The following is a 24546-nucleotide window of genomic DNA, read 5'->3' as shown; positions in this document are numbered from 1 at the left end:
GAATTTATTTAAATATTTCCACTTATTCTTTTTATTTAATTTAAGATGGTTAAGTTATTACAATGTAAATGTACAGCAATACTAAGAATAAATTAACTCATTAAGGCCAAGGCAATAATTATGTGGCTTAATTCAGAATTGTGGGCATTTCAGATTGTACAATAAAAAATCACTACATTATACGCGTATTATTATCTATAATTTGTAATCTCTCTTATTTTTAGTTTTCATTAATGATATTGTGAAAGTATCACTTGTGATTACCAGTTATTTGTAGATGATATCAAAATATATTCTGCAATTAATAGCGTAGATGATCACTGCTTTGTTCAGGTTTAATCTTATTATTATAGCATTGTATATTATAACTTATTAAATTTTTTAAGATAAATGATATAAAAGATAATTTTATGAATTTTATTTTGTTTCTTGGAAATATACCAAAGTATTAAACTATACTATGTTCTAAATGTATTCTTCTTGGCCATTACTGGGTGGATAGATGGGAAGGAAATTGGGAGGTTAAAAAAATTACGATAAAAATAATTTTTTTCCTCTGAACAAAGTTATACAGTATCGATGTAGAAAAACATTTAAAAGATACAGTATTGTATAAATAAGTAACTTTTCACTTAATTTAATTAAGCAAATTGCAACATTGATTTAAAACTAAAAAAAATATTTATTTCAAACAAAAAAAAATTAATCAAATATTGTGATTACAAAAAGGTTACACTATCTTGAAATTACAATAAAGAATGATGATTTCAACTGTAACAAGCAAACTTAACATTGAAAAATATTACTAATTTTAAAAGGAAAAAAGGAATTAATCAGTAATAAAGCATTAATTGCACTAACAAGCAAAAAATTTACGAACTGACTGAATAATAAAATACGACTAGAAATAAGATGGTGAAAAGCTGATAAATGATAAACAAACAAAGTGCATTGATCTCAACTCCATACAGGATATTGTTTATAGTTAGTTAATTTTTCATACCCCATTACGCTTTTCTAGTTACTGTTCTTTTTACTTTCCTATCTAGCGCTATAGCTTAGACGCTAAAGTATATTGTATTCGATCCAATTTGGGCATATGTGGTTTTCAACAGATCTTTATATTTTGACACCTTAGGAACACAAAAAACCCAAAAATTGGATGGAAATTTTCTGTATGTTTATATGTACAAGTGTATGTTCAGTGTTATCCTGTAAATCACCTTCTATCTACAAAACTACTGAGTAAATTTGGTCAGATTGCTTCTATATATGGGGGACTATGCCATTAAATTTTCTACTTAAAAAAGTCAAGGGGGTGAGCCTGTAGAGCGTCATGCTCAGTATCTCAAGATTTTGCCTAATAAGATCAAAATTAATTTTACTTCAGCACATTTGCTAACATTTAAAAAATAATAATATTTCCAAAGAAAACATTTTTGCAAAATCACACCACCACCACAAAATTGCTCTAAATAAACTAGCGGTTAAAAAAATTAAGTGGGGATACTGCAACATTACTAGCCCCTCTCACCACAAGGAGAGCTAGTGTAGTACTGATGTACAGTTGCTGTAGTCGTCTGCTATGTTGTGACATCATAGGTGAGCAGTAAAATTAAATAAATGAATAATATTTAAAATGTAAAAAAGGATTTAAAGTGGCTGCTAGTACTGCCACACATGCACGAATGAAATATGGTATGTGTGTGTGCTTAAGTTAAAATCAAATAAATAAAAAAAATTATACTTACATAAATATAAATATACTTACATAAAATTATACTTACAAATATATTAAATTAAGCTGTGAGTGTATATGTGTGTAAGCCGTGCATCAGAATAAAGCTGTGTAACAGGAAAGTCCTACAACTGTGTTGTCAGCTTTTTTTATGATGTAGGTGCTTTCCGTGAAGTACTAAAGCAATGTAAGTATAATGAATTATAATGAAAATGAACTAAAGGAATATCAAAATATCCAGATCTTGAAAATACAATGATAGAAGTTAAATACAGAATTTAACAGATTGATCCAAGTCATTCTCAGACTTCTGTTAAAAGAATACTATGATTTCCCTGAGATAAACTAGAGTATAAGCTCCAAATGTTAAAAATTAAAGTTCTGAAAATGAACATATGAAAAACTAGTGCTTGTGAATGCAAGGTTAGATAAATTTTTTGTAATATATTAAGAAAAACCCCATCAAATTGGTCGAGTGGTAAAATTATCATCACAAATCAGCTATTTAACAGCTGATTTTTGAAGTGGAAGGTTCTGAAGTCAAATTATTATTATTATTATTATTATGCTTTTACGGCCAACATGGGACCACTTAAGTCAATTTTAGTTGGATCTTTTCTGAGAAAAGCGTGTTATTTTACTCTTTCGAGCTGCCCAGTATTTCTTCATCCGTTCAGATCTTGCTTTCTTTTCTTCATCCGTAAACACCCTCTTCGTTGTATTTTGTCGTTTGTCTGTCTTTTGTTTAAATTTAATGCTTTTATCTTTTAGCTTTGTAATTTTTCCAGTTTTATTCTGTAGGTCAGTCAGGGAAATTCCCAATTCTTTCATATCTTCTCTAATTTCTTTGATCCATCCTACTTCTAGCTTTTGGAACCAGAGCTTTTCAATGATATTTCTTGACAGTCTTGTTTGCGGTGTCCTTATGAGATGACCGAAGAAAGAGATTCTTTTTTTCCGCATAGTATCAGTAACAGGCTCTATTTCTCGATACACCACCTCATTTGGCACAATCCACCATTGGCCTTCTTTTTGGTGTTTTTTATTGATACACGTTCTGACAATTCTCCTCTCTATTTTCAGAATTTTTTCAATTCGGTTTTTCTGAGTGATTTTGAAAAGGGTCTCGCTTCCGTAGGTGACTTCTGGCTGTAATACAGTTTTATAATGTTTAAGTTTTGTTTTAGCAGAAAGGCATTTTTTGTTATATGTTGACCAAGTTAATTTTTGGGATTTAATCATTTTATTTGTCCTGTTTTGCCATGTCACTTTTTCATTTAAATTATAAGTTATTATTTCCCCTAGATATTTAAATTGTTTTACTATTTTAATTTTCTGATTGTTTACCGTAATGTGCTCTATTACCAGAGGATCTATGGCCATTAGTTCAGTTTTTTCAAAAGAGATATGAAGCCCTATCTTTTGTGCTAGGTTTTGAAGGCTCATGATTTGTGTTTTGGCTTCTTGAATATTATTTGCTAAAAGAGCGAGGTCATCTGCAAATCCTAGGCAATTTAGTGTGATGGAGTTTTTCTTAGTACCCATTTTTATATTTTTGGGATTTATTTCATACCATTTTCTCATGACAAATTCGAGGGCGCAGTTAAAAAGGAGTGGTGAGAGGCCGTCTCCTTGCCTCAATCCAGTTTTTATGTAGAAGGGTTGAGAGAGTTCACCTCTGAATTTCAATCTGGACTGGGTATTGGTTAAAGTTAATTTTATCATGTTTACGAGTTTAGGGTGAAGGCCCAGGTTTCTCAGAATATTCAGCATGGATGGTCGGTGTATATAATCATAGGCCCTTTTAAAGTCGACGAAGGTGATTATTAGTTGTTTTTTCCGTCTTTTATATAAGTCCATCATAAGTTTTAGGGATATTATTTGCTCCGGGCAACCTCTCCATGGCCTAAATCCCCCTTGGTATTCCCCAAGTTCCAGTTCAAGTTGGTCTTTGCATCGGTTGTATATGATTCTCGACAGGATTTTGTATGTGCAATCCAGGAGAGATATGCCTCTGTAGTTTTCAGGATTAGTTTTATCCACTTTTTTATGTAATGGATGGATGAGGGCTGTGGTCCAGTGTTCTGGAAGTTTTTCTTCGTTCCATATTTTCACGAGGCATAGATGTAGGGAAGTTTTGACTGAATAAACTGATGAGTGTTTCCAGAGTTCTGCGAAAAGCTGGTCTTCTCCGCTTGCTTTGTAGTTTTTTATTTCATTTAAGGCTGCGAGAACTTCTTGAATTGTTGGCGGGTTGATATTTACTGGTGAAGTTTTAACTGGAGTTTCAGTGTCAATCTCAAAAAGCTCTGGGGGGTCGTCACAGTTGAGGAGTCTATTGAAGGTTTCTGCCAAAATTTCAGCATTTTCTTTATTGGTGTGGGCCATATTTCCTTTTTTCCCTCTCAGCATAAGGGTGGGTGGTTCATATCTTTGAAGAGCCTGACCAAAAATTTTATAATAGTCTCGGAAATTAGTTTTCTTGGAACTTTCTTCTATTTGCTGAATCAAGTTTTTTTGGGCTTGTCGTTTGGTTCCTCTTATAATTTTCTGAGTTATTTTCCTTTGTTTGGTGAATTCATGGTTAGATTCTTCAGTTTTCTGGGTTTGGTGGTTGATCCAAGCCCGGTGTCGGTCTTTGACTGCTTTGTCACATTCTTCATTCCACCATTGGTGTTTTTTATTGAAGTCAAATTATAATAAATTACTTTATTTATGGATTTGAATACTGAATAGTGGATACTGGTGTACTTTGGTGACTGTATTTCAATTAACCACACATCTCAGGAGTCTGAGTTTGTACAAAACAAGTCCTCATTTACGTGTCATTCATTTCATTATCATCTCATTCGGCCATAGTGAGGTTGCTTATCGTTCACAAGTCTGTTCAACTTGTGAACGAATCAAAAACTAATAAAAATAGTGAATTTTAAAAAATGTTTGATTTTGTAATTATTACCTTATTTAGAAATAGATTCTGAAATGGGAGGCCTGAGTAAAATTATTTATGACATAAAACTATACCATCTTCTGAATACATCAACCAAGGCAATTGTTCCTCTTTTTTGATCATATTAATTTTGACAAAATTTATGATCCTCAAATTAAACAATAAAGTGATTCTGACATTCATTAAAAATAGAAGAAAAAAGCTGTGCAAGTGTGGTAAATATTTGATTATTTAGAAAAATATGACACAAAAGGTTAAAAAAATATTTTATGTAACCCTTTAAACACTCAATAACATGCTGCTACACAGACCAGAATCTAAGTATTGATTTTTAAAAAAAATTATTTTACTTTTTGTAGAGCTTGTAAAAGGTTCTCAATAGAGTGCTAATATAACCGCAAATTAGATCTGTGAAGAGTTAATACGCTTCAGATCTATGTTTAGTTAAAAAAATTCCTAAGCAACAGTGGTATATTTCGTACAAGTTTATTTATGTTCTAAGCAGTTCAACTATTGAATGCAATTATATGACTGTTATCTGTATTCTAAAAAAGGAATATTAATTAATAAAACAATCATGAAAAAAGAGTTAATTATAAAATCAATTTCAAAATTTAATAAATAAAAAAATAAAGGTATAAATATAGAAAGTTTTTTCAAAGAGTTGATTTTTCAAACAAATAAAATCTAGTAATTAATTAAAAATTAATATTTACCACCAGTTACACATATATTACTCATTGGTCCACCATTTTCAGCACGTTTTTTAACCATAGTGTTACATTGTGATGCACCATTGCTACTTCCATTACTATTTACGCTGCCTGCGCTGCCATCATGACTGTGATGATGATGTCTAGTCTTGTCACGTTGATAATAAACACCGGCAAATATTAATACATTTAATATTAATAGTGAGCAACCTGGAACAAATAAATTTTAATTTTAATAAAAATAAAAGTAAATAAACAGTGGATGTTGCCTATAATTGTAATAACTGCTTAGGAATAAAGTGCAAGGGTATGGAAGACCCGTTCGTGCATTACTACCAGATAGGTCAATGATCCTACCCACCGCGTTGGTCTAGTGGTGAACGCATCTTCCCAAATTAGCTGATTTGGACTTGAGAGTTCCAGCGTTCAAGTCCTACTAAAGGCAGTTACTTTTATATGGATTTGAATACTAGATCGTGGATACTGGTATTCTTTAGTGGTTGGGTTTCAATTAACCACACATCTCAGGAATGGTGGAACTGAGACTGTACAAGACTACACTTCATTTACACTCATACATATCATCCTCATTCATCCTTTGAAGTAATACCTGAATGGTAATTCCCGGAAGAAAAAGAAAGAAAATGTCATTGATCCTAGTTGATTCAAGCCAATCACAATAAGTTTTTTGTCATAATCTGTTTCATTGTTTTGAATGCATTTATGTTGTTTCGGTTCCTTTTTAAAATGAACAATAAAAATTAAAATCTTGTAGTGTGTGAAGTGATATCTATTATTTGATTTCTTTACGAAAAAAATACACAACTGTATGAAATTTTCATTTACAAATTAAGAAGTTGTATGATGATGAAAACTAAGAAGAATCAACAATGAAACAATGTTGAAAATTTAATCCAAGGAGGAGAATGGTCTGTGAAGATGCTGGAAGTCCATGTGTCATTGTAAATGATTTGTTGCGTTGTATCTGTGAATTTGTTAGGTGGGAGTGATAACACACATTTGATGTCATCCATGATTTTTTTTTTACATTTATTACACCACAATTCATCCTGGCTATGCAAATATTTTGGGAAAGGTGGGTTCCACATATTTGTATCAATCAAAACTGAGCAAAATGTATGTCAAAACTGTTGTTTTTGGATTTATACAAAAGCAGCAAAGATGGATCTTGTATACACATCATGGCAAGTGACGATACTTAGGTTTCCTAAGCTATGCTGTAAAACAAATACAAATCAATGCAATGACATTAATTTCATCTTGCATTCAAACTCATGAAGTTTAAATACACACTCTCAACATGGAAGGTCAGAATGATTGCTTTTTGTCCAAACCTTGTCGAGTTTATGGTAAAAAGCACAATAAATGTTGACATGTAATGTGAAATGCTAAAAGTGACTGCGGTTGACTCAAAATTGCAGGAGAGAGTATTAGCTACCAGCAGGATCCCTTTCCATGAAAAGGATCATCCTTTACAACACTAACCAAACAGAATGATCCCTTGAATCTTTCAAATGGTAAGTTTTAACTATCCATTCAAAAATCTAGTCTTGGTCCTTAGAAATTATTATTTTTCAAAACTGTATTATGACAGATTTCACTTTTTTATATTTGTGGGGTTTTAAGTTAACCTCCTTTTGTAAATGGGAATTGGGGATTAATTACTGTACTGTTGCTGATTGGAACAATTATTTACGAGATGTGCTGCAAAATTGTTAGTTTCTCCTCAAGTTATAGTAGGACTCAAGTTATAATTAGAAATTGAGGAGTCCATGTTTGTTAAATGAAAAAAAAAATGTTGGCAGTGTACCTGAATAGCAGTGGGTGTTTGGCAGCATTTATTGTGAGATCTGAGAGTGCTTTTAATTTGCTGTTGAAGACAGATCAGCTACTACTTTATTGACTACCACTGGCTCAACTGGACAATCTCTTTTAATTTCCGATAATAAGTGGAGTGCATACAACAACATAAAGAATGCCAATCAAAACTAAAGCCACAACACTATTAACCACATTTACAATTTCATTCATTCAATTATGAGTGCTCATACATATACAGTAGTGAGACTGGGGGGGGGGGGGGGTAGCAAAATCATTTTTTAGGAGCGCTTTTGGAACTAGTACTGCTACAGGTAGCTAGTAAAGCTACCTGTACTAGCAGGTACTGACAGAAATGTCTTCAACATGGCGACAGTCCTTTTAAGAAAATATTGAAAGATGTTGCAACCTTTGGCCTCCTCAGTAATGTGAGTTGTAATTTTATGTGTTTTCACATTGGATTTATTAAATTTGTTTTTTCCCACTATTTTAAAGTTTTTACCATCCTTCACTACTGGATTTATAGAAAACTTCATCTAAAGGAAAAAGTTGAAGTTTTGTAGGTAATAACAGATTTTAACTCTCCATACATTGATAACTTTTATCTTTCTTTTGAACAATTTACCACTTCTTGGCTCAATTTGTTTTTTTTTTATTTCCTAGCATGTGATTTTATGGCATATAAGGTTACAATTAAATCCGAATAAAAGAATGAGGGAAATCAATTTTAGAGTTATAACTATTTTGATCAAGGTTTTTTAACTTCTGTTTTCTTTACAAAATAATTAATATGGTAGATGCTTATGTACAATCAAGATCAATTAAGGATTCAAGCAAATGTTTAGAAAAATCTTTATGCTTTCAACAAACTGCAGTGTATAAAAATTGGTAATAACTGTTGTAAAATAGGATGTCTTATTAGTTATAAATAGAGTTTGGATTTCTCAAAATTCATCTCATTATGATTGATTGAGTACAAAAGCTTAAGGATGTTCAAGGAGCTAATTGAATCATCTTATGTAAAGTAAATAGGAAATTCATATAAACTAGAACATATAACTATAACCTACATAACATAACCCAATAACATACAACAAGATTATTATCCTGTCAATAAAAATTAATTAGAAAATAAAGATATTAGTAGTTTGCGTTTATTGATTTTTCTGCTTTATAAAAAACTATGAAATTTATTAAAAGGCAGGTAGCTTTTAAAAATAAATTACCTTGTCGAACTAAGAAAAATTCTATTAAGATCCGCTCAGTTGAAATATTTTAAAGAAAGGCTTAATATTGTTTTCAAAACTAAATTTTGAAGAAAGTGAATCTATCAAAAACATCCAAGTATAAAATTAAATAGACAATCAATTATCAAGGAGCATATTTGGAGTATCATGGCATGATTTCTTCATTACAACTGTTTCACACTTATGATTTCTGTAGTCAATACAGCTCATCTGATGTATCACAGATTGTGTTTGAAAACAGTCAACTATTCACGGTTGATACATATCTTTGAACCAACTATGAGACTCAAAATTGTTACTTTGTAATTGATAGGGAGATTTTTTTTATAACATCCATCTGAAATTACTGGACTTAATATTACAACCTATACAATTAAATCATTGAGTGCATTTGCATGCATGTGTGCATTCACACATAATGAAAATGTGAAATCGAGAAAAAAAAACAGTTATATTCTAATAGAGGACCAGAATTGATCGGATGACACTAATTGTCACTGCACCAAAATAGATAAATTTCAAAGTAAGGGGGTAAGTGAGGTATATCAGAGCATCATGCAAGAACCAACAGTCCTACTGCTTTCAAATTTTCAGAACACATTCATGTTATCCAAGGGAAGGTTTTAAGACATAGATCAAGGCCCTAGTCTCCTTGGGGGGTGGGTATGAGGGGGATATCAGAGCTTCTATGTCAAGAACGAGGGAAACATTGGATGAAATAGATTTTCAGGCTTCAATTGTTATTTATCAATATTATTCTCACAACAATGAAGAATACAAACACAGCAAAAGTCTAGGGGGTGGAGTCTCCTGACCGGCTAGTATTATAAAAATAATTTGGAAAGTGTAAAGAATTACTATATTAACTGAACATTTTTAATATTTAATGTAATTGTAAACTATTATAAAATTTATTCAGCAAAACAAGTAACACTGTGGATAAGTAGAATGAAATAAATCTGTAGAGAAGGTAATGCAAAACCATTTTTCTCCTTAGTTATCTACTTATATAGGATGTTTGTTGTGAATGAAATTGTTCAGGATGTATGTCAAAAAAGTAATGTGATTTATCAAGACAAATTATGTTCTAACACTTAAACTTGTAAAAATTATGTAAATAAGGTCTAATTGCAAAATACATATTTGAAAAATGAAGTTTCCAAGGAGTAGCTTAAGTCACTTAAAAACTGTTTATAATACTTAACAAAGAGACAAATGAATAAGGACATTCTGCACTGACCTATAGCGATAGTTACACTAAGTGCTGTTGAATATGCAGCAAATCCATCTTCTTGTGGTGGACTGGTTTGATTATCATCATTTAAAGCACCTCTGTCAGCTGATGATGGAGCTACTACAACTACTGGTGGCATAAATAAGCCAAGAGATGAATTATCATATGAAGGTGATGGTAATACACCAGGCTTCTGAAGCTGTTGATGATGTTCATTATAAACAGTAGTTGTATCTGGTGGTTTTTTCGAAGTTGTTGTCTGCTGTACCTGAAATTTACAAAAAAAAAAAAATTTTATTTAAGATTATGTAATTAAAAAAAAAAACTTAAACGTAAATAGTACACGTATCTTCCTGTATTTCCAGTTGAGACATTCAAGACCAGAGTCCTGTGGGGGATCCCTTTGGAGAGGCATGGCAAATTATTAAAGGCTCAAGTCCTGACTACCTGGGGTAACCTTAGTTCCTGACGAGGTAGTTCAAGGTGATGGTACCGCCTGAAACTGTGTTTATGCTTAATTGCGGGTCCGGCCCAGGGGGGCAAACACAGGACAAAAAAAAATTGAGACATTCAAGGATCAATTGAAAATATAAGCCAAATATTAAATATCTTGATAGAAAGAATTTATTTATTAGATAAAACTGACATTTTTAATTCACATTTTTTTTTTTATTTCTCTTACTTGGCAGTAATATATTAAAATAAAACTCAAAGATAAAATCCATGAGTAATTAATTATTTATTAATCAAATAATTGCTGACTCACTCCCAATTACAATTATTGTATTTTTTTTATAAGAAATTAATTTTTTAGCATATGAAAGCTAAAAAATGAGCCAAGCTTAATTTGGATCCAAAACCGAAACTTTTTGAATAAAAGGTAGAGGCACTACCACTTTGCTGTGGTGGACATAATAAAACCACTTTATATTAATATATTTCTAACAAAAACCAATTGTTCCATTTTATATATATATAAAGGGTCCGGCATATAACGTGACGATTTTTGAGTGATAATAATTAAACTGTTTCGTACTATTAAAACATTTAATATATCAAATTAAAGATCTATTTTTGCAATTTATAGTGAATTACTTACATAGATTTTTTTTTATTTGAGTATTATGTTGTCCAAATGTTTTCCATTAGTCCTCACCCACTCGCTTAACCTCATTCTAAAATTTGACATTGCTCGCTCAATCATCACTTGTGGAACTGCTTCAATTTCTCGTTGAATGACCTTGAGTTCTGCAATTGACTGTGGTCGACTATTGAAGACTTTATGTTTGAGATACCCCCACAGAAAAAAATCACAAACAGCCAGATCAGGTGAACGCGCTGGCCAAGGAATGTCGCCAAATTGGGAAATCAAACGTCCAGGAAAGGTTTCTCGCAGAACATCCATTGCGATTCTCGCCGTATGGGCGGTGGCATCATCCTGTTGAAACCAATTTTCATGTCCTTGAAAGTCATTCAGTTTCGGTCGCAGAAATTCATTCAACACTTTTACGTATCGATGAGATGTTACTGTTACACTGCGATTTAACTCCTAAAAAAATATGGGCCAATTATGCCGAACTTTGAACCACACCCCACACTGTAACACATTGATTGTGAAGTGGTTTTTCTATAATTTGCCGTTGATTATGCGAAGCCATAACGGTAATTTTGTTTATTCACAAATCCTGTCAGATGAAAATGCGTCTCGTCACTTAAAAGAATAATGGCATCCTGGTGGACATTTTCGAGGATGACCTCGCAAGCTGCTTTGCGAGACGCCCGATCATTTGCATTAAGTTGCTACACTAACATCATCTTATACGGATGGAATTTTCAGGTCGGCATGAAGAATTCGTCGTACACTTCGATCAGAAATGGCTAGCGCAGCAGCATGTCTCGCTGCTGAACGTAGTGGAGACCGCGTAACAGCTAACCTTAGAGCGTTAATGTTTTCAGGCGTTCTCACAGTCCCTTTTCGTCCTGTTGGTTTCATTTTTAAAGCAGACGATGTGTTCCTAAAATTCTTCACCCGCAACAATATCGTATTCCTACTAGGAACAGACGCGTGTTGATTTAAATTGAAATGTCTGCGAAATAAACGCTGCGTTACAGTAACCGAGTCATTATTTCTAAAGTAAGCTTCAATCACAAATGCTCGTTGTTGACCCGACCACGACATACTGGCTACTGAAATAGCATGATAGACCTGTCGATGTACAACACTCCCGCCTTCTCATTGATAGTGTTGCCAACTTAACAATTACTACAAAATCGTCATATTTATATGCCGGACTCTGTATATATATATATATATATGTGTGTGTGTCAATACAATAACAAGTTAACTAAAACTTTAAATTAAATTTGGTGAAAAAACATAAAATATAGATTTAATTCTTATAGTCATGGTACACTTTTCTATTGATTTAAAAAAAAAATTATAACTCCAACAAAAGTCATCAATACTTTTATTTAGTTTTTATAATTCTATCAATAAAATTTATTGATTAATAATATATAAATAATATATTATTTTAATAAAATGAAAAAAATTGTATGATTTTTAAAATCATTTCAAGAGCTTTTATATATAAAAGTTTCACTAAATTATTTATTTAAGGAACAATTTTTAAAAAATGCATTACATTAAAATTTTTTTGGTTGTACCAAATATTGATTATTTTCTTTAAATATTGACCACTTAAAAAAATAATCAACTTTTAATTATACAAATCTATTCATTTTTTTTATATAGCAATCAATTTTCCGCTGTATAAACGTTAAGGTGCTGTACAAAGATCTGTTGGCGGGAATTAAGAAGGTACTTTCATTACTAACAGATCAGTTTAAAACAGAAAGGTACAAGATATGCAGAATTAAATGTTACAAAAATATTCCATTTAAAATTAAAAATTCAAATTCCTTCAGAGCTTATCTTTATAAACACTTAATCAAGAATGATATTATAATATGAAGTATATCTTAGAGGATAACTGATTATTTATGTAACTGATGTACTTATAGTGTATTCATTGGGTATACAAAGTAAAACTGTAACTGTAACTGTTAAGGTAACTGAAGAAAGGTTTGTTAATGATATATACATATTTACAATTTCTATTTTCATGTTACAGTAAAGTTTTTACAATAATAATTAAATTTTTGTTTTATTATAATATAATACTTTACAAAATTTTAATTTCATAAATTGTTTAATTACACAATAAAACTGTTTTCAACAAATGTAATTAAATGGTAATTATTATTATAGGTTTTATCTTAGTTTAGGTTTTACAATGATGTGAGATAATTATTAAATAGTCGGATACGATTTTATTATATTTAACAAATAAACTAATTAATAAACTATATTATGATAGTACAAATGTAATCACGTAATGACTGTTTCTGCAGAGGTAGCTTTTATTACTTAATTTATCATTCACTTTTTAATTTGTAGGTCACGATAACTATTTAAAACTATTTAGTTGTGATGTATAATGGTAATTACCGTTACAATGAAAATTGATCTATACCATCAATGTTGTTACATCATTCATTTCATTCTCCTTATTAAAATATTTATAGAAATCCAAATCTGAGATAGTATAATATGTAAATGAATAAAGGCATAACAATCCAAGAATGAAAACATGTGACAAAGAAATGAACAGTTTTTTATAATGATAAAAGTAAAAGTTTTAATGGTTCCACATTTTTAACTGATGAAAAAGTTAGTTGCTATGGTATCGAAAGAGCTTGGTTAAAGTCATACCTTACCGACCTTATTTAAGTACAAAAATGAAATATTATCTTTTGATAAGAATACACATGTAAAATTTAGGTCCTCACTTCAAGATGCAAATCATAGAGTGGCTCAAGGAAATGTTCTCACTCCCTCACTTTTTTTTTCTGTTTACTAATGATCTACCCAAAACTCTTGAGGCATTGATTGTAAACATTTTTGCAGATAATACGACTGTATCTGTTACTTGAAGATTAAATGGTTACAATTCATTTAGTGAATAATTTTTGAGCTGCTGTCATACAATTTTCAGTTTCTTTTAAATAATTATCTTTAGGTATAGAAACAGTTGTATCTTTACAAAAATGTTTACAATGAATGGCTCAAGATTTATATGTAGATCATTATTTAAAAGGAACTGAAAATTGCATGATAGCAACTCAAAAATTTTTTACTAGATGGATTGTAACCATTTAAATATGAATATGAATAAAATCATTACATTGTGCTTCTCAACTGGCTGTAACATTAACGTTTACACGGACAGCATTCCCACTAATGATAACCATATTTCTGTTGTCCACAAAGTAAAATTTTTGGTTGTTCTATTGGATGATAAATTCTTATGCGATAATTTTCTTAACATTTGGCACCATTGATATTATACAATTTATATAAAAATAGAGTATCCACTTAACAACAATTGTGTGTATTGATTATCCAAGTACTTTAGGATTATTTTTCCATCATCAGGGATTACTGATTAATTATGAATTTTTTTAATTGTGCATATAAATTTTTATAAAAAGAAATTTAATTGAAAATAAAATTTAAAATTATTATGTTCACAACAGTTGATTGTCAATAGTTAAAATAAGTCAATGTTAAAAGAAAACTGACTGACAAGATGTTTTTCTTTTCTGTTCAACATTTACATATATGCTCAAAATAATTTTTGAAAGGTGCTTCTGAATGGTGAAAATATTTTCAATAGATCCTAGAATGGTTTATAGTAAGTTTATATGTTTAATGTATTTTTCTTAAAATTATTTCATGCGTTTATATTTAAATAATTAATATTGACTTTTACACATATTTTTTATTTTAATTTTATTTTGTTTTGATATTTATAATTTATCTTATAAAGAAAAATCTATATAATGTATTTTTATATTTTGATCAATCAGAATAAAGATGTATTTATTTATTTAATTATTAACAACATTATTTGCGAGTGGTTTATAAGTGAATAAGCAATAGGAATATTTATCTCAGGGCTCATTGTTCAAGCTCAAGTTTAGGAAAAAGGCAAGGATGTTGGGGAGAAAATTAATTCAAAGCGTTGTAAATGATTGAGTTGAATACTTATTAAGAAAATATCATATTGAATTAAGTTGATGGTTGATGGTGAGGCCATATTGTTGACACAATGAGAATATAGAATGGAAAAAGTGTTACAATTTTTTCTTAATACTGTAGTTTAAATTTAATTTGTAATACTATAAAAACAAGCTAGTTTAAAATTATCTTTATTATCCCATCTATATGAAATAGACCTCTTTAAAGGACAAACCTTCCAAAGTAAAAGATTTTTTGATGTCCAAGTGGTTTTTACTTGAAAAATGATATTGCATGTGAAAAAAAAAATTTATCAGATGAATAATTACATATATACAGAAATTAACTGGGTTATAGTAGAGTAAAATCATGAGGAATAAGTAAGTGTGTTTAAAGTATGTTTGCATAAACTAACAACATTAAAGGGTAAATATAATGTAAGTATTCCCTCATTAGAAGTTGTCTTAAATGTGCTGTAAGAGCATCAGTAGAACTTCTGTTCAGGAAGCAGGTGGAGAAAATGTGAATTAGAGAGTCGTTGATGTAAAACATAATACACTGTTACATACAGGTGGTATATAAGAACAGAGGTGTGTATATATTTGTGTATGTGTATGTAGAATATACACATCCACATATACAGAGCAGTAAGAAATAGATGGATTTACAAGAATAAACACAAGTGAGCTGAGCAAAGAAGTGGATATGAAGCACATGTACTATAACAAATTGTTTAAGAGGAAACTCTTCTACACACCATAACCGCTATCGTACTTTTGCTCAACTAAATTCTACTTTATCCTTAATACATAAGCGTATACATATATTCATGTATACATACACACTTGAGAATCATTTTATCTCTCTCTCAGAAAATGAATATAAATTTTACTGTATCATTAAATATTCAAATTATCCACCTTTATAATTTACGAACTTATTCAAGCATATGCATATGCAGAAACACACACACACACACACACACACAAATATATATTAAAAACTGTGACAGAATTATATGAGAAATTATACCAAACTGACAACCAACATATATGTAACACACTATGCACAATTGTTTTATTTACTTTTTTAAAATAAGATTATATTATTCCATCAAAGGTCTAAAATAGCCCTACCTGTAACAATATTCAACAAATTGTGTTTACTGTATATAATTATCTCAACAGTTTCAAAGGAAATAAATTTATAAAATGCTAATCAACAGATTACATTAATAATATTAACATTTAAATAAAAAAAAGCAACCTCATCTTTAGTTTGACTTAAACTTTTGTTAAACAGCATTAAACAGAAATTGTATCATCCAAATGGTGTTCATATTAAAAATTAACAAATTAACATTGAGGTGTGATAAGAAAAAGTTTAAGACTAAAACTATTTTAAATTTTAGCACAATCATTTTTTAAATAGTTTCTTGGGAAGAAAGTATTATTCCAAGCAGAAAGCTTGGAATAATATTATTGAGCAGAAAGCTCAATAGAAATTGAGCTTTAAACACCCCCTAAAATCCTGATTTTAAAATGAGTCAAGAATTATGTGTGATTATAAACAATTTTCTTTTAATTATAAAAATTATGACTTTTCATTTTGTTTTAAGGAAGAAAAAAATCAATGGAGGTTAAATCTAACAAGTTCAAGGGAGGGAAGGAGCAATTATACTGATAAATAAATATTTATTTTGGTCAGGATATAGGAATACATTATATAGCTCAAGTCAATATAAGATATTCAAAAATAAATTATAAGATAAAAAATATATGTGGTTAAATTCCACATTAATTATTTAAATATGAACATATGAAATAAATAATGTTATTATATATATATGTATGTTACAAATAAAAAATTACATAAAATAATTCACGATTCAGAAACTGCTATTACTTATGACACATATTTATGCACAAGTTGAATAGGATGCAGAAAAATTGTGTTTTATTTTTTTAATTAGTGTTACTTAAATGTTCATCAACACAGTTATATTGCTTTCATAAAAGAAAATATTTTATTCATATTTTAATTAAATTGGTGGGAAAATTGTTTAAATGGTTTGTCACTTTATTAAAAATGACAACAAAAGCATAATAAAGACCTTTCTTGTAAGCCAAAGTATTGTGTTGAACCCACCGAATTAGGTTAGTGATGAACTCATAATTGCAAATCAGCTGATTTCAAAGTCAAAAGTTCTAAGGTTCAATCCTAGTAAAGGCAGTTACTTTTATACAGATCTGAATACTAGATGGATACGGGTGTTCTTTGGTAGTTGGGTTTCAATTAGCCACACATATCAGGAATGGTCAACCTTTCTTTTTCTGTTTAGCCTCCAGAACCACCGTCAGGTATTACTTCAGAGGATGAATGAGGATGATATGTAAATGAAGTATAGTCTTATACAGTCTTAATTCGAAGGAATGGTTAATCTGAAACTGTACAAGTCTACACTTCATTTACATTCTTACATATCATTCTCATTCATCCTCTGAAGTAATAATACATTATTGTGGTTCCAGAAGCTAAACAGAAAAAGAAAGAAAGAAAGTATTGTGTTGAGTTATAAAAAACACTTCTGTTTGGTTTGGTAAAGGTGGATATTGTTATTAAAAAAAAAATAGTGATCATTCTTTTTGGCAAAGATTACGCAATCATAAATATAAATACAAGGATAAGTTAAAATATTTAATTTTTTCTAAGTGGAGGTCTACACAATTCCCAGTGACCAAGTCAATAAATTTTAGGAAAATGATCAAGGATCTTCATGGACTCTTGTCATCCTTCAGTGAAGTTCTAGCCACTGTTAAAGATGGTAACAGTCTTTAAGTGTTGCATAAAACACATCATTTCTTCATCATAGACCACCTGAAATATTAGAAATCTCTCCATTGTTTTAGTTTCATCGAAATTTGATGTTGTTTACATATAGCTCAGGTTTCAGGTCCTTATTAAAATCATAAATCGGTAAATGATGTTCAAAAAAAGAATTTTTTATACTAATCTACAATTGCTACATACATGGTAATTAAGTACATTATTATAAATGGAGAGTGACAATAAATTTATCTCATCACCAGTCACTTGAGTTATAGATTTAAAATGTTTATGCTATTCCTGATTCATGACCATCATCATGCATGTTGGTGTCTGCATTAATTGTGAATCTTTACATCAATTGACTACTTTCATGGTATTAACTTTATGTTCATTATACACTAATGGTAGCATTAAATGCATTTAATATTATGTATGCAATAGAGGTGGATTAGTGTAAAATATATTTATAAAATACATTTCTAACTGCTGCCTGAATACTTGGTTCAAGAACAATATAATAATTGGTCTAATGTGAACTCCTAGATCCTTCTGCTGTATATCTGTCACACATCTATTAATGTTCTACGCCTCTCTATGTTAGTTAACATAAGAGGCAAACAGATGTCCCTTTAAGCATAATAGTAATCCTGCCTTTTCAGCTAGAGATTCTGGATTCAATTCCTGATCAGGCATGACATTTTTTCACACATTATAAAAAAAAATTATATATCATTATTATCAATTAACAGCTGTTACAGGGTGCTAATCAGAATAAAATGGAATATAGAGGAGTAAACTGCTGTTGGGATTACTCCCCTTCACGTCAGGTATAAACATTAACACATTCATTGTTCCGAGGAAATGAATTGTAGATGTTCAAGTGTGACAAAAAAAATAAATAATGTACAGAATATTAAATTTTGGAAAGTCACCATTACAAATGGCCAGAATATTAATAAAGCTCTAATCAATAATTTATTTCAGTACTTTTTGTAATAGAGGAATTACTGATGTTATTATTAAATTAATAATAGAAAAGGGTCCTAATTTATCAGCTTATTTGTATTACGATAATTTTTTTAATTTCAATGTGATACACTAGATTGAAAGAAAAATAATTATTAAATATATTTTTGGTAATATTCATGAAATTGTAAATTGTGTATCTAAAACAAATGACTTAATTTAAAGTTGTTTTTAACTTAAAATTTTAACTTTTCTTTTTGCAGTGAAATTATCTGATCATTTATAAGATACAATTTGTTTTTTCCAGAATAGATTAAATAAGTACCTCATTCAATTTGAGAGCTGTATCTGGACAAACTTTCTTATTAAAAAAAATTATGATGTACATTTGTGAACATACATGTTCACAAATGTAAAAAAAACAAAAAAAAACAGAGCCAATGTTAATTTTTTAATCTTTGTACATCTTGATAATTGTTAATTTTATTATCAAAAATGTTAAAAATTTCATTGTAAATAAAATGACACCTTATTTTGAAAATCAGTCGACAAACAATCAAATTATTTTTATTTATTTATGAAATATTATAATGATTCCTTGATCCAGTCTTAAGTTATAAATCTTTCTTTAAAAAACACAAAATGTTGTACTCTTATGTACAAATGTTGTATTTCTATTTTTTTCATAAAATATTTTTCATTCATTTTGATACATATACTTTTTTTTGTAACATTCTGTTTAGGTAAAACAAATAGATCAATTATCAAGATCTTTAGAGCACATGAGGTATTGTAATAACAATAAAAATGATCAGAAAATTAATTTGAATGTTGCGGAACATCCAAACAAATATAAGCATACCATTCGAGATACAAAATAATTTAGAAGTTCTGGAAACACAAGTATTTTAAGATATTAAAACATATGAATATATTTAAAAGAAAATATATTATATTAACAGTTTATTAATTATATTAAGAAAATTAAAAATGATTTAATTTATTAAGCGATTTAGTTCATCAAAAATCATTTAAGATCTCAGTTTAAGGGATCTCTCTTTCCTGAAATAAAGTCCAGCATAAATTATAGGATTATGCGATAAGGTCTCTATAAAGAATACTCTTTTTTCATTTCCTACAAAAGAAAAACACCCATCAATATAACTTGCAATTATACAAAAATAAAAATAAATAAATAAAAAATTACATTCAGCATAGCTGAGAACGTTACGCACTAATACATATACTTGTAAATCTAAATATAAAACTTACCATATGTGGATGTTCATCAACATTATCGAGTTGATGGTGTGAACGTGGTACATCATCTCCACCTGGTCTATGCAGATCAGGTACAAGATTCAACCAAAATGATAAACGATGGGCACGATAATGGTTCTTCAATTTCGGTTTAGTATCTAAAAAAATTAATATACTTCAATATAGAAAATGTTTTTAAATATTAAAAAATATTTCTATTACATATAAAAATCCTTTTGTTAAAATATATAAATAAAAAAGAATAATATAAAAATTCAAAATGTAATAGAAAAAGATCTTCCATTTTTAAATAATCTTTTGAATGAAATAAAATTGTTTATAATTTTAAAAATTATTTTAAATTAATTATATAACCATGTTGTTAAGATATAATGATAAATTTATATTTTACATTTTACTCAGTACATCATCTACATTTTATTTAGTAGTATATCATAGTATCATTTTGTAATGAGTATGAAGCTTAATCTGCTTTAACTGTAAAACGGATAATGAAAAAAAATTAAATCAAATCTCTTTTTATTACATGATAAATTTTCTGCAAACTACTAACTTCATTTCATAGTAAGATTTTTATATTAAAAAAATTTAATGACAACTAAAAAAATCTTTTTTTACTTTTTGATATAATTTGGCCACACACTTACTTGTGGTAAAGATTTCTTAAGTAAACACTCTGAATTCTTTATTAACAAACATTTTTCAAATAGGAACTGTATCATTAAACAACTGTTGCTTTAAAAATTATAAAAACCATCATGTTTTTAAGAGCATAAAAAGAAAATATAAAAGCTACCCAGCCTAAAAACACAGTGCTACTTGAAAATAGAACATTATTACATTTGTAAAAGGGAGAGAGAAGTAACTAACCAAAAAAAACATTTTTCTAAAAAAGAAACTGAAATGCATAGATTTACTGTGGCCTTAGGTTTATATTTATTTAGAATTTGAATTATATATATATCTATATATTAATAGCTTATGTTAATTTTTACATTAACAATGTGCTCACAATAATCACACTATTGCTAAAATACTCTTAGTCCAGGCGATATTTGTTTTAAAATGGGCATATTTGAACTTTTTCTATATGGAAAGATGCTTTAAAAAAAAATAAATTTTGATTTGTTAATTATTACTGGAGATATAACCAAAGATGATTGCCATTTAAAATGAAATTAAAGTGCAGAAGGGCTGTTTTTTCAAGTACTTTTAAGCTGTGGTTTTTAAAATTAATTTAGATAAAAATTTATGAAGATATTCAATTTGTTTAAAAGCAAAAAAATTACAAGTATGTTTGAAAAATTCCCTAGTCTCTCTTAATTAACAGGTTTAAATTTTTTCAAAATGCATTTGAAAGTTTGAATATTCTTTTACATGTGATTACATTTTCAACTATCTGACTTTATTTCAGACTTACACAATTTTTATCAGGCTTTACACAATTTAGAAAAATCAATTTTTTTTTTTAAATTTGGATTGTAAATTTTTTGTGCAAAAACTGTTAGACCAAATTTTATTGAAATTTGGCAAGTTGCTTTGTCATATTAAAAAGTTCTTTGACAAAAAATCTGAAGATCCTATTATGTATAATAAAAAAAGCTTGAAAAAATTCCCCCAAAAAATCTTGTTTTTTCATTTTTTTAACAGTTATTACTATTTTTGGATTAATAATAACATGTTTATCGATTTGCAACCAATGATATTGTGTGTAAAATTTAATAAAAAAATGTTTTTCTCTCTCGATATTTTCTCTAAAATGAACAGTATTGAGTTATCTAGGGAAATAGGAGAAAAAACTGGATATTTTTGAGACTTTTTTTTTACATTTTATTTAATAAAAATTTAAGTACACCTTTTTCAACTGGCGCATAATGAAATAATCATTTCTGATGATATTCTGCAGGCATTAAAGCAAAAATTAGAAGTAATATAGAAAATGTCCAACCCAAATCAAATAGCACCGGGACTATATAATGATAACATTATCAGTGTTGACATACTGTGATCATGTAAAAATTAAAAAAAAATCTTTCTAGTAATGCTGTAGTTTTGACCTTCACATTCTTTTTAAGTAACTAATCTTTGATTAAAATTAAAAATTTAATTTTAATTTTCTTTCTTTGTTTTTGCTTGTATATTTCCTAAGAAATTTTTATTGTGTTAGAGATGGTATATTACTTGATTATAGTAACTGTTTATCAAACTACTCATCTCAAGAATGGTCGAACTGAGACTGTACAAGGCTACACTTCATTTACACTCATACATATCATCCTCATTCATCAACTGAAATATTATCTGTATGATAATTACTGGAGGCTAAACAGGAAAAAGAAAAGAAAAAAGTAACTATTTATCAAGTTTTTAAATTAAAACTTTAAAAGTAATTGTTAAGAAGCAGTTTTATTTAAATTTTTTATTTAAAACAGTTATCGATGCATGTTTACAAGGCTTATCCAAAATGTTTTTTTTTTGTGCACAGTTACATGTCCAAGAAAATGAATGGATTAAAATATAATTATAAGTAAATTAAATATAAGAAAGCTCTTTGTTCAATTCATAGTTTGGACATGACATTTTTCATCTATATTCTCAATCATACTTCATTAGGTTTAAATTATCTCATTTCAGTGACTGATGTGTAGACTTATCCTGAAAGTTTTGAGTGAAAAAAAAGATTGACTTATTCATGCAGGATTGAAGATATAATTTGTTCAAAACTAGTACTCTTAGTTACAGGTAAAATAACCTGCCAGGTTTGTTTACTGGTAAAACTCATCATCGTAAATTAGCTGATTTCAAAGTCAAGAGTTCTCAAGTTTGAATCCTAATAGGGGCTGTTGCTTTTATTTGGATTTGAATACTAGAATGTGGATACTGATTTTCTTTGGTAGTTACAATTATTATTTACATCTCAAGAATGGTCAGCTTGAGTCTGTAGAAGACTACATACACCTGACTCACATGTCACAAGCAAGGGACGTGACTGCCTATGGGTCAGTCCCAAATCCAGAAAGCTGCATGGGATATCCGAAAACTTCCAGAATATTCATAAGTAACTAACTTTCATGTGAAGTGTTACATCACAAAATAAAAAATCCCTTTTGGCATGCTGGAAGGTGGAGGTAGATTTCACTGGTGTTAATTAGGGAATAAAAAAATATTTCCACCTTAAAGTTAAGAAAAACTTAAAATTTATTCAATACGACAATGGATGCATGTCAAAAAAATTTCACGTGTTTAGCATACAACAAGCCCCATCTTCTTACAATTCCAGCAAAACTTTGGTCATCCCTTGCCGCAAGGGTTGGTCATATTAAAAATTGTTTCAGACAAAAGTTTTAGGTAATGTTTAAAGGACTGATAACCACTTTAAACAGATTCGATACTGTGCCTATTAAGGAAGGTATGATTCTTTTTTGTCTTAAAAACTCCATTTTATCAACCCCCTGGGCCATTGGTTGGTGATATTTAAAAACTTTACTTAGATATGTTTTAGGCCCTTTTCCAAAGAGTAGTAGGAACTTTAACCGAATTCAATATTTTACTTAATAAGAAAGTTATAGTGATAATTTGTTTTTTGGAAAAAACCCCCCTCTGATTTTGGCCGTTAACCAACTCGACTGAGATTTTTGGACAAGTTATTTTTAAGGAACAATTTGAAAGTGATTGGCGCAAAATTACGGCAGTTATCGTGTCCATAAGAAAGTGAAATATACACCATATAAATGTATATATATATATATATATATATAAACCTTTGAGCTGATGGTGGTTTTGGGGTCTGGGGGATGTGAAATAAGAAGATATGTTGAAATTTTGTGGAAGTTGAATCATGGTACCCATTACAATTGGTAGCTTTCTTATGAAATCTACCTAAAATGTACAAAAATTTAATACCAATGATCAGGGGTATTTGACGTTATTGATAATAAAGCTAAATAAATTTGAAACTAAGTACGCATAGAATTTAGTGTAACTAAAAAGGTTTATTTTTTAAATTTAGTTTTATTGTGTAAATGAATGAACATTTTTTTACATTTCACATAACGTCTACTGATGAAAAAATTTTGTTAAATCTCATATGCAAATAAATAACTCTAATAGGTAATTAAGAAAAATATTAAAACAAAAAATGGAAATAGTATATCTTCAATAGTAAATTTATTTAATGGGAATATTTTAAACAATAAAATTCTATTCATTGATATTCAATATTCATTAACAATATAGTACCACAAGGACTTTCAGTTTTTGGAAAAGTTAGAGCCTGAATGGGTTAAATAAATGGATAATTTTTCAAAACTTTGAGGATTTTAATACTAAAATTTAAATCAATAAAATTTGTTGAAAATTAAATTTAGCATCAATTTTGTCCTAAATAGTCCTTTTGTGTAAAATATACTAAGAAACAGACAGCAATTGCTTATATGTAGAGCAAGGTTGGATAATTTAGTTAAAAAAAAAATATATATATATATATATATATATATATTTTAATAATACAGAATGAGGAAAAGTTCATATGTAGCTTAAATATACATTTACATGCAGTGAAATAAGAAATGGTTGTATCTCAAACAGCAAGGCGGGTGGATCTGTAATGAATAGCACGTATGATACAATTATTTATTCACCGTGACTATGATGGCTAATCCGTATT

At 29.0% G+C, this 24546-nt stretch overlaps 1 protein-coding gene across 1 annotated transcript in view; it reads right to left on the bottom strand.

The window, feature by feature from the left end:
* LOC142332959 (neuroligin-3-like) overlaps positions 1 to 24546 on the bottom strand; it is a 290961-nt gene that overhangs the window by 6753 nt on the left and 259662 nt on the right. The window contains exons 8-10 of the mRNA XM_075379678.1: positions 19872 to 20017; positions 9728 to 9989; positions 5405 to 5611 (exon numbers count right to left, since the gene is read on the bottom strand). Coding sequence (XP_075235793.1) covers positions 5405 to 5611; positions 9728 to 9989; positions 19872 to 20017 — 615 coding nt within the window. The remainder of the gene's footprint in view (positions 1 to 5404; positions 5612 to 9727; positions 9990 to 19871; positions 20018 to 24546) is intronic.

This window comes from Lycorma delicatula, chromosome 12 (genome assembly GCF_047948215.1).
Source record: "Lycorma delicatula isolate Av1 chromosome 12, ASM4794821v1, whole genome shotgun sequence".
Taxonomy (NCBI): domain Eukaryota; kingdom Metazoa; phylum Arthropoda; class Insecta; order Hemiptera; family Fulgoridae; genus Lycorma; species Lycorma delicatula.
The sequence above is the reverse complement of the archived record's forward strand: the minus strand, read 5'-3'. Positions and strand labels throughout refer to the sequence as shown.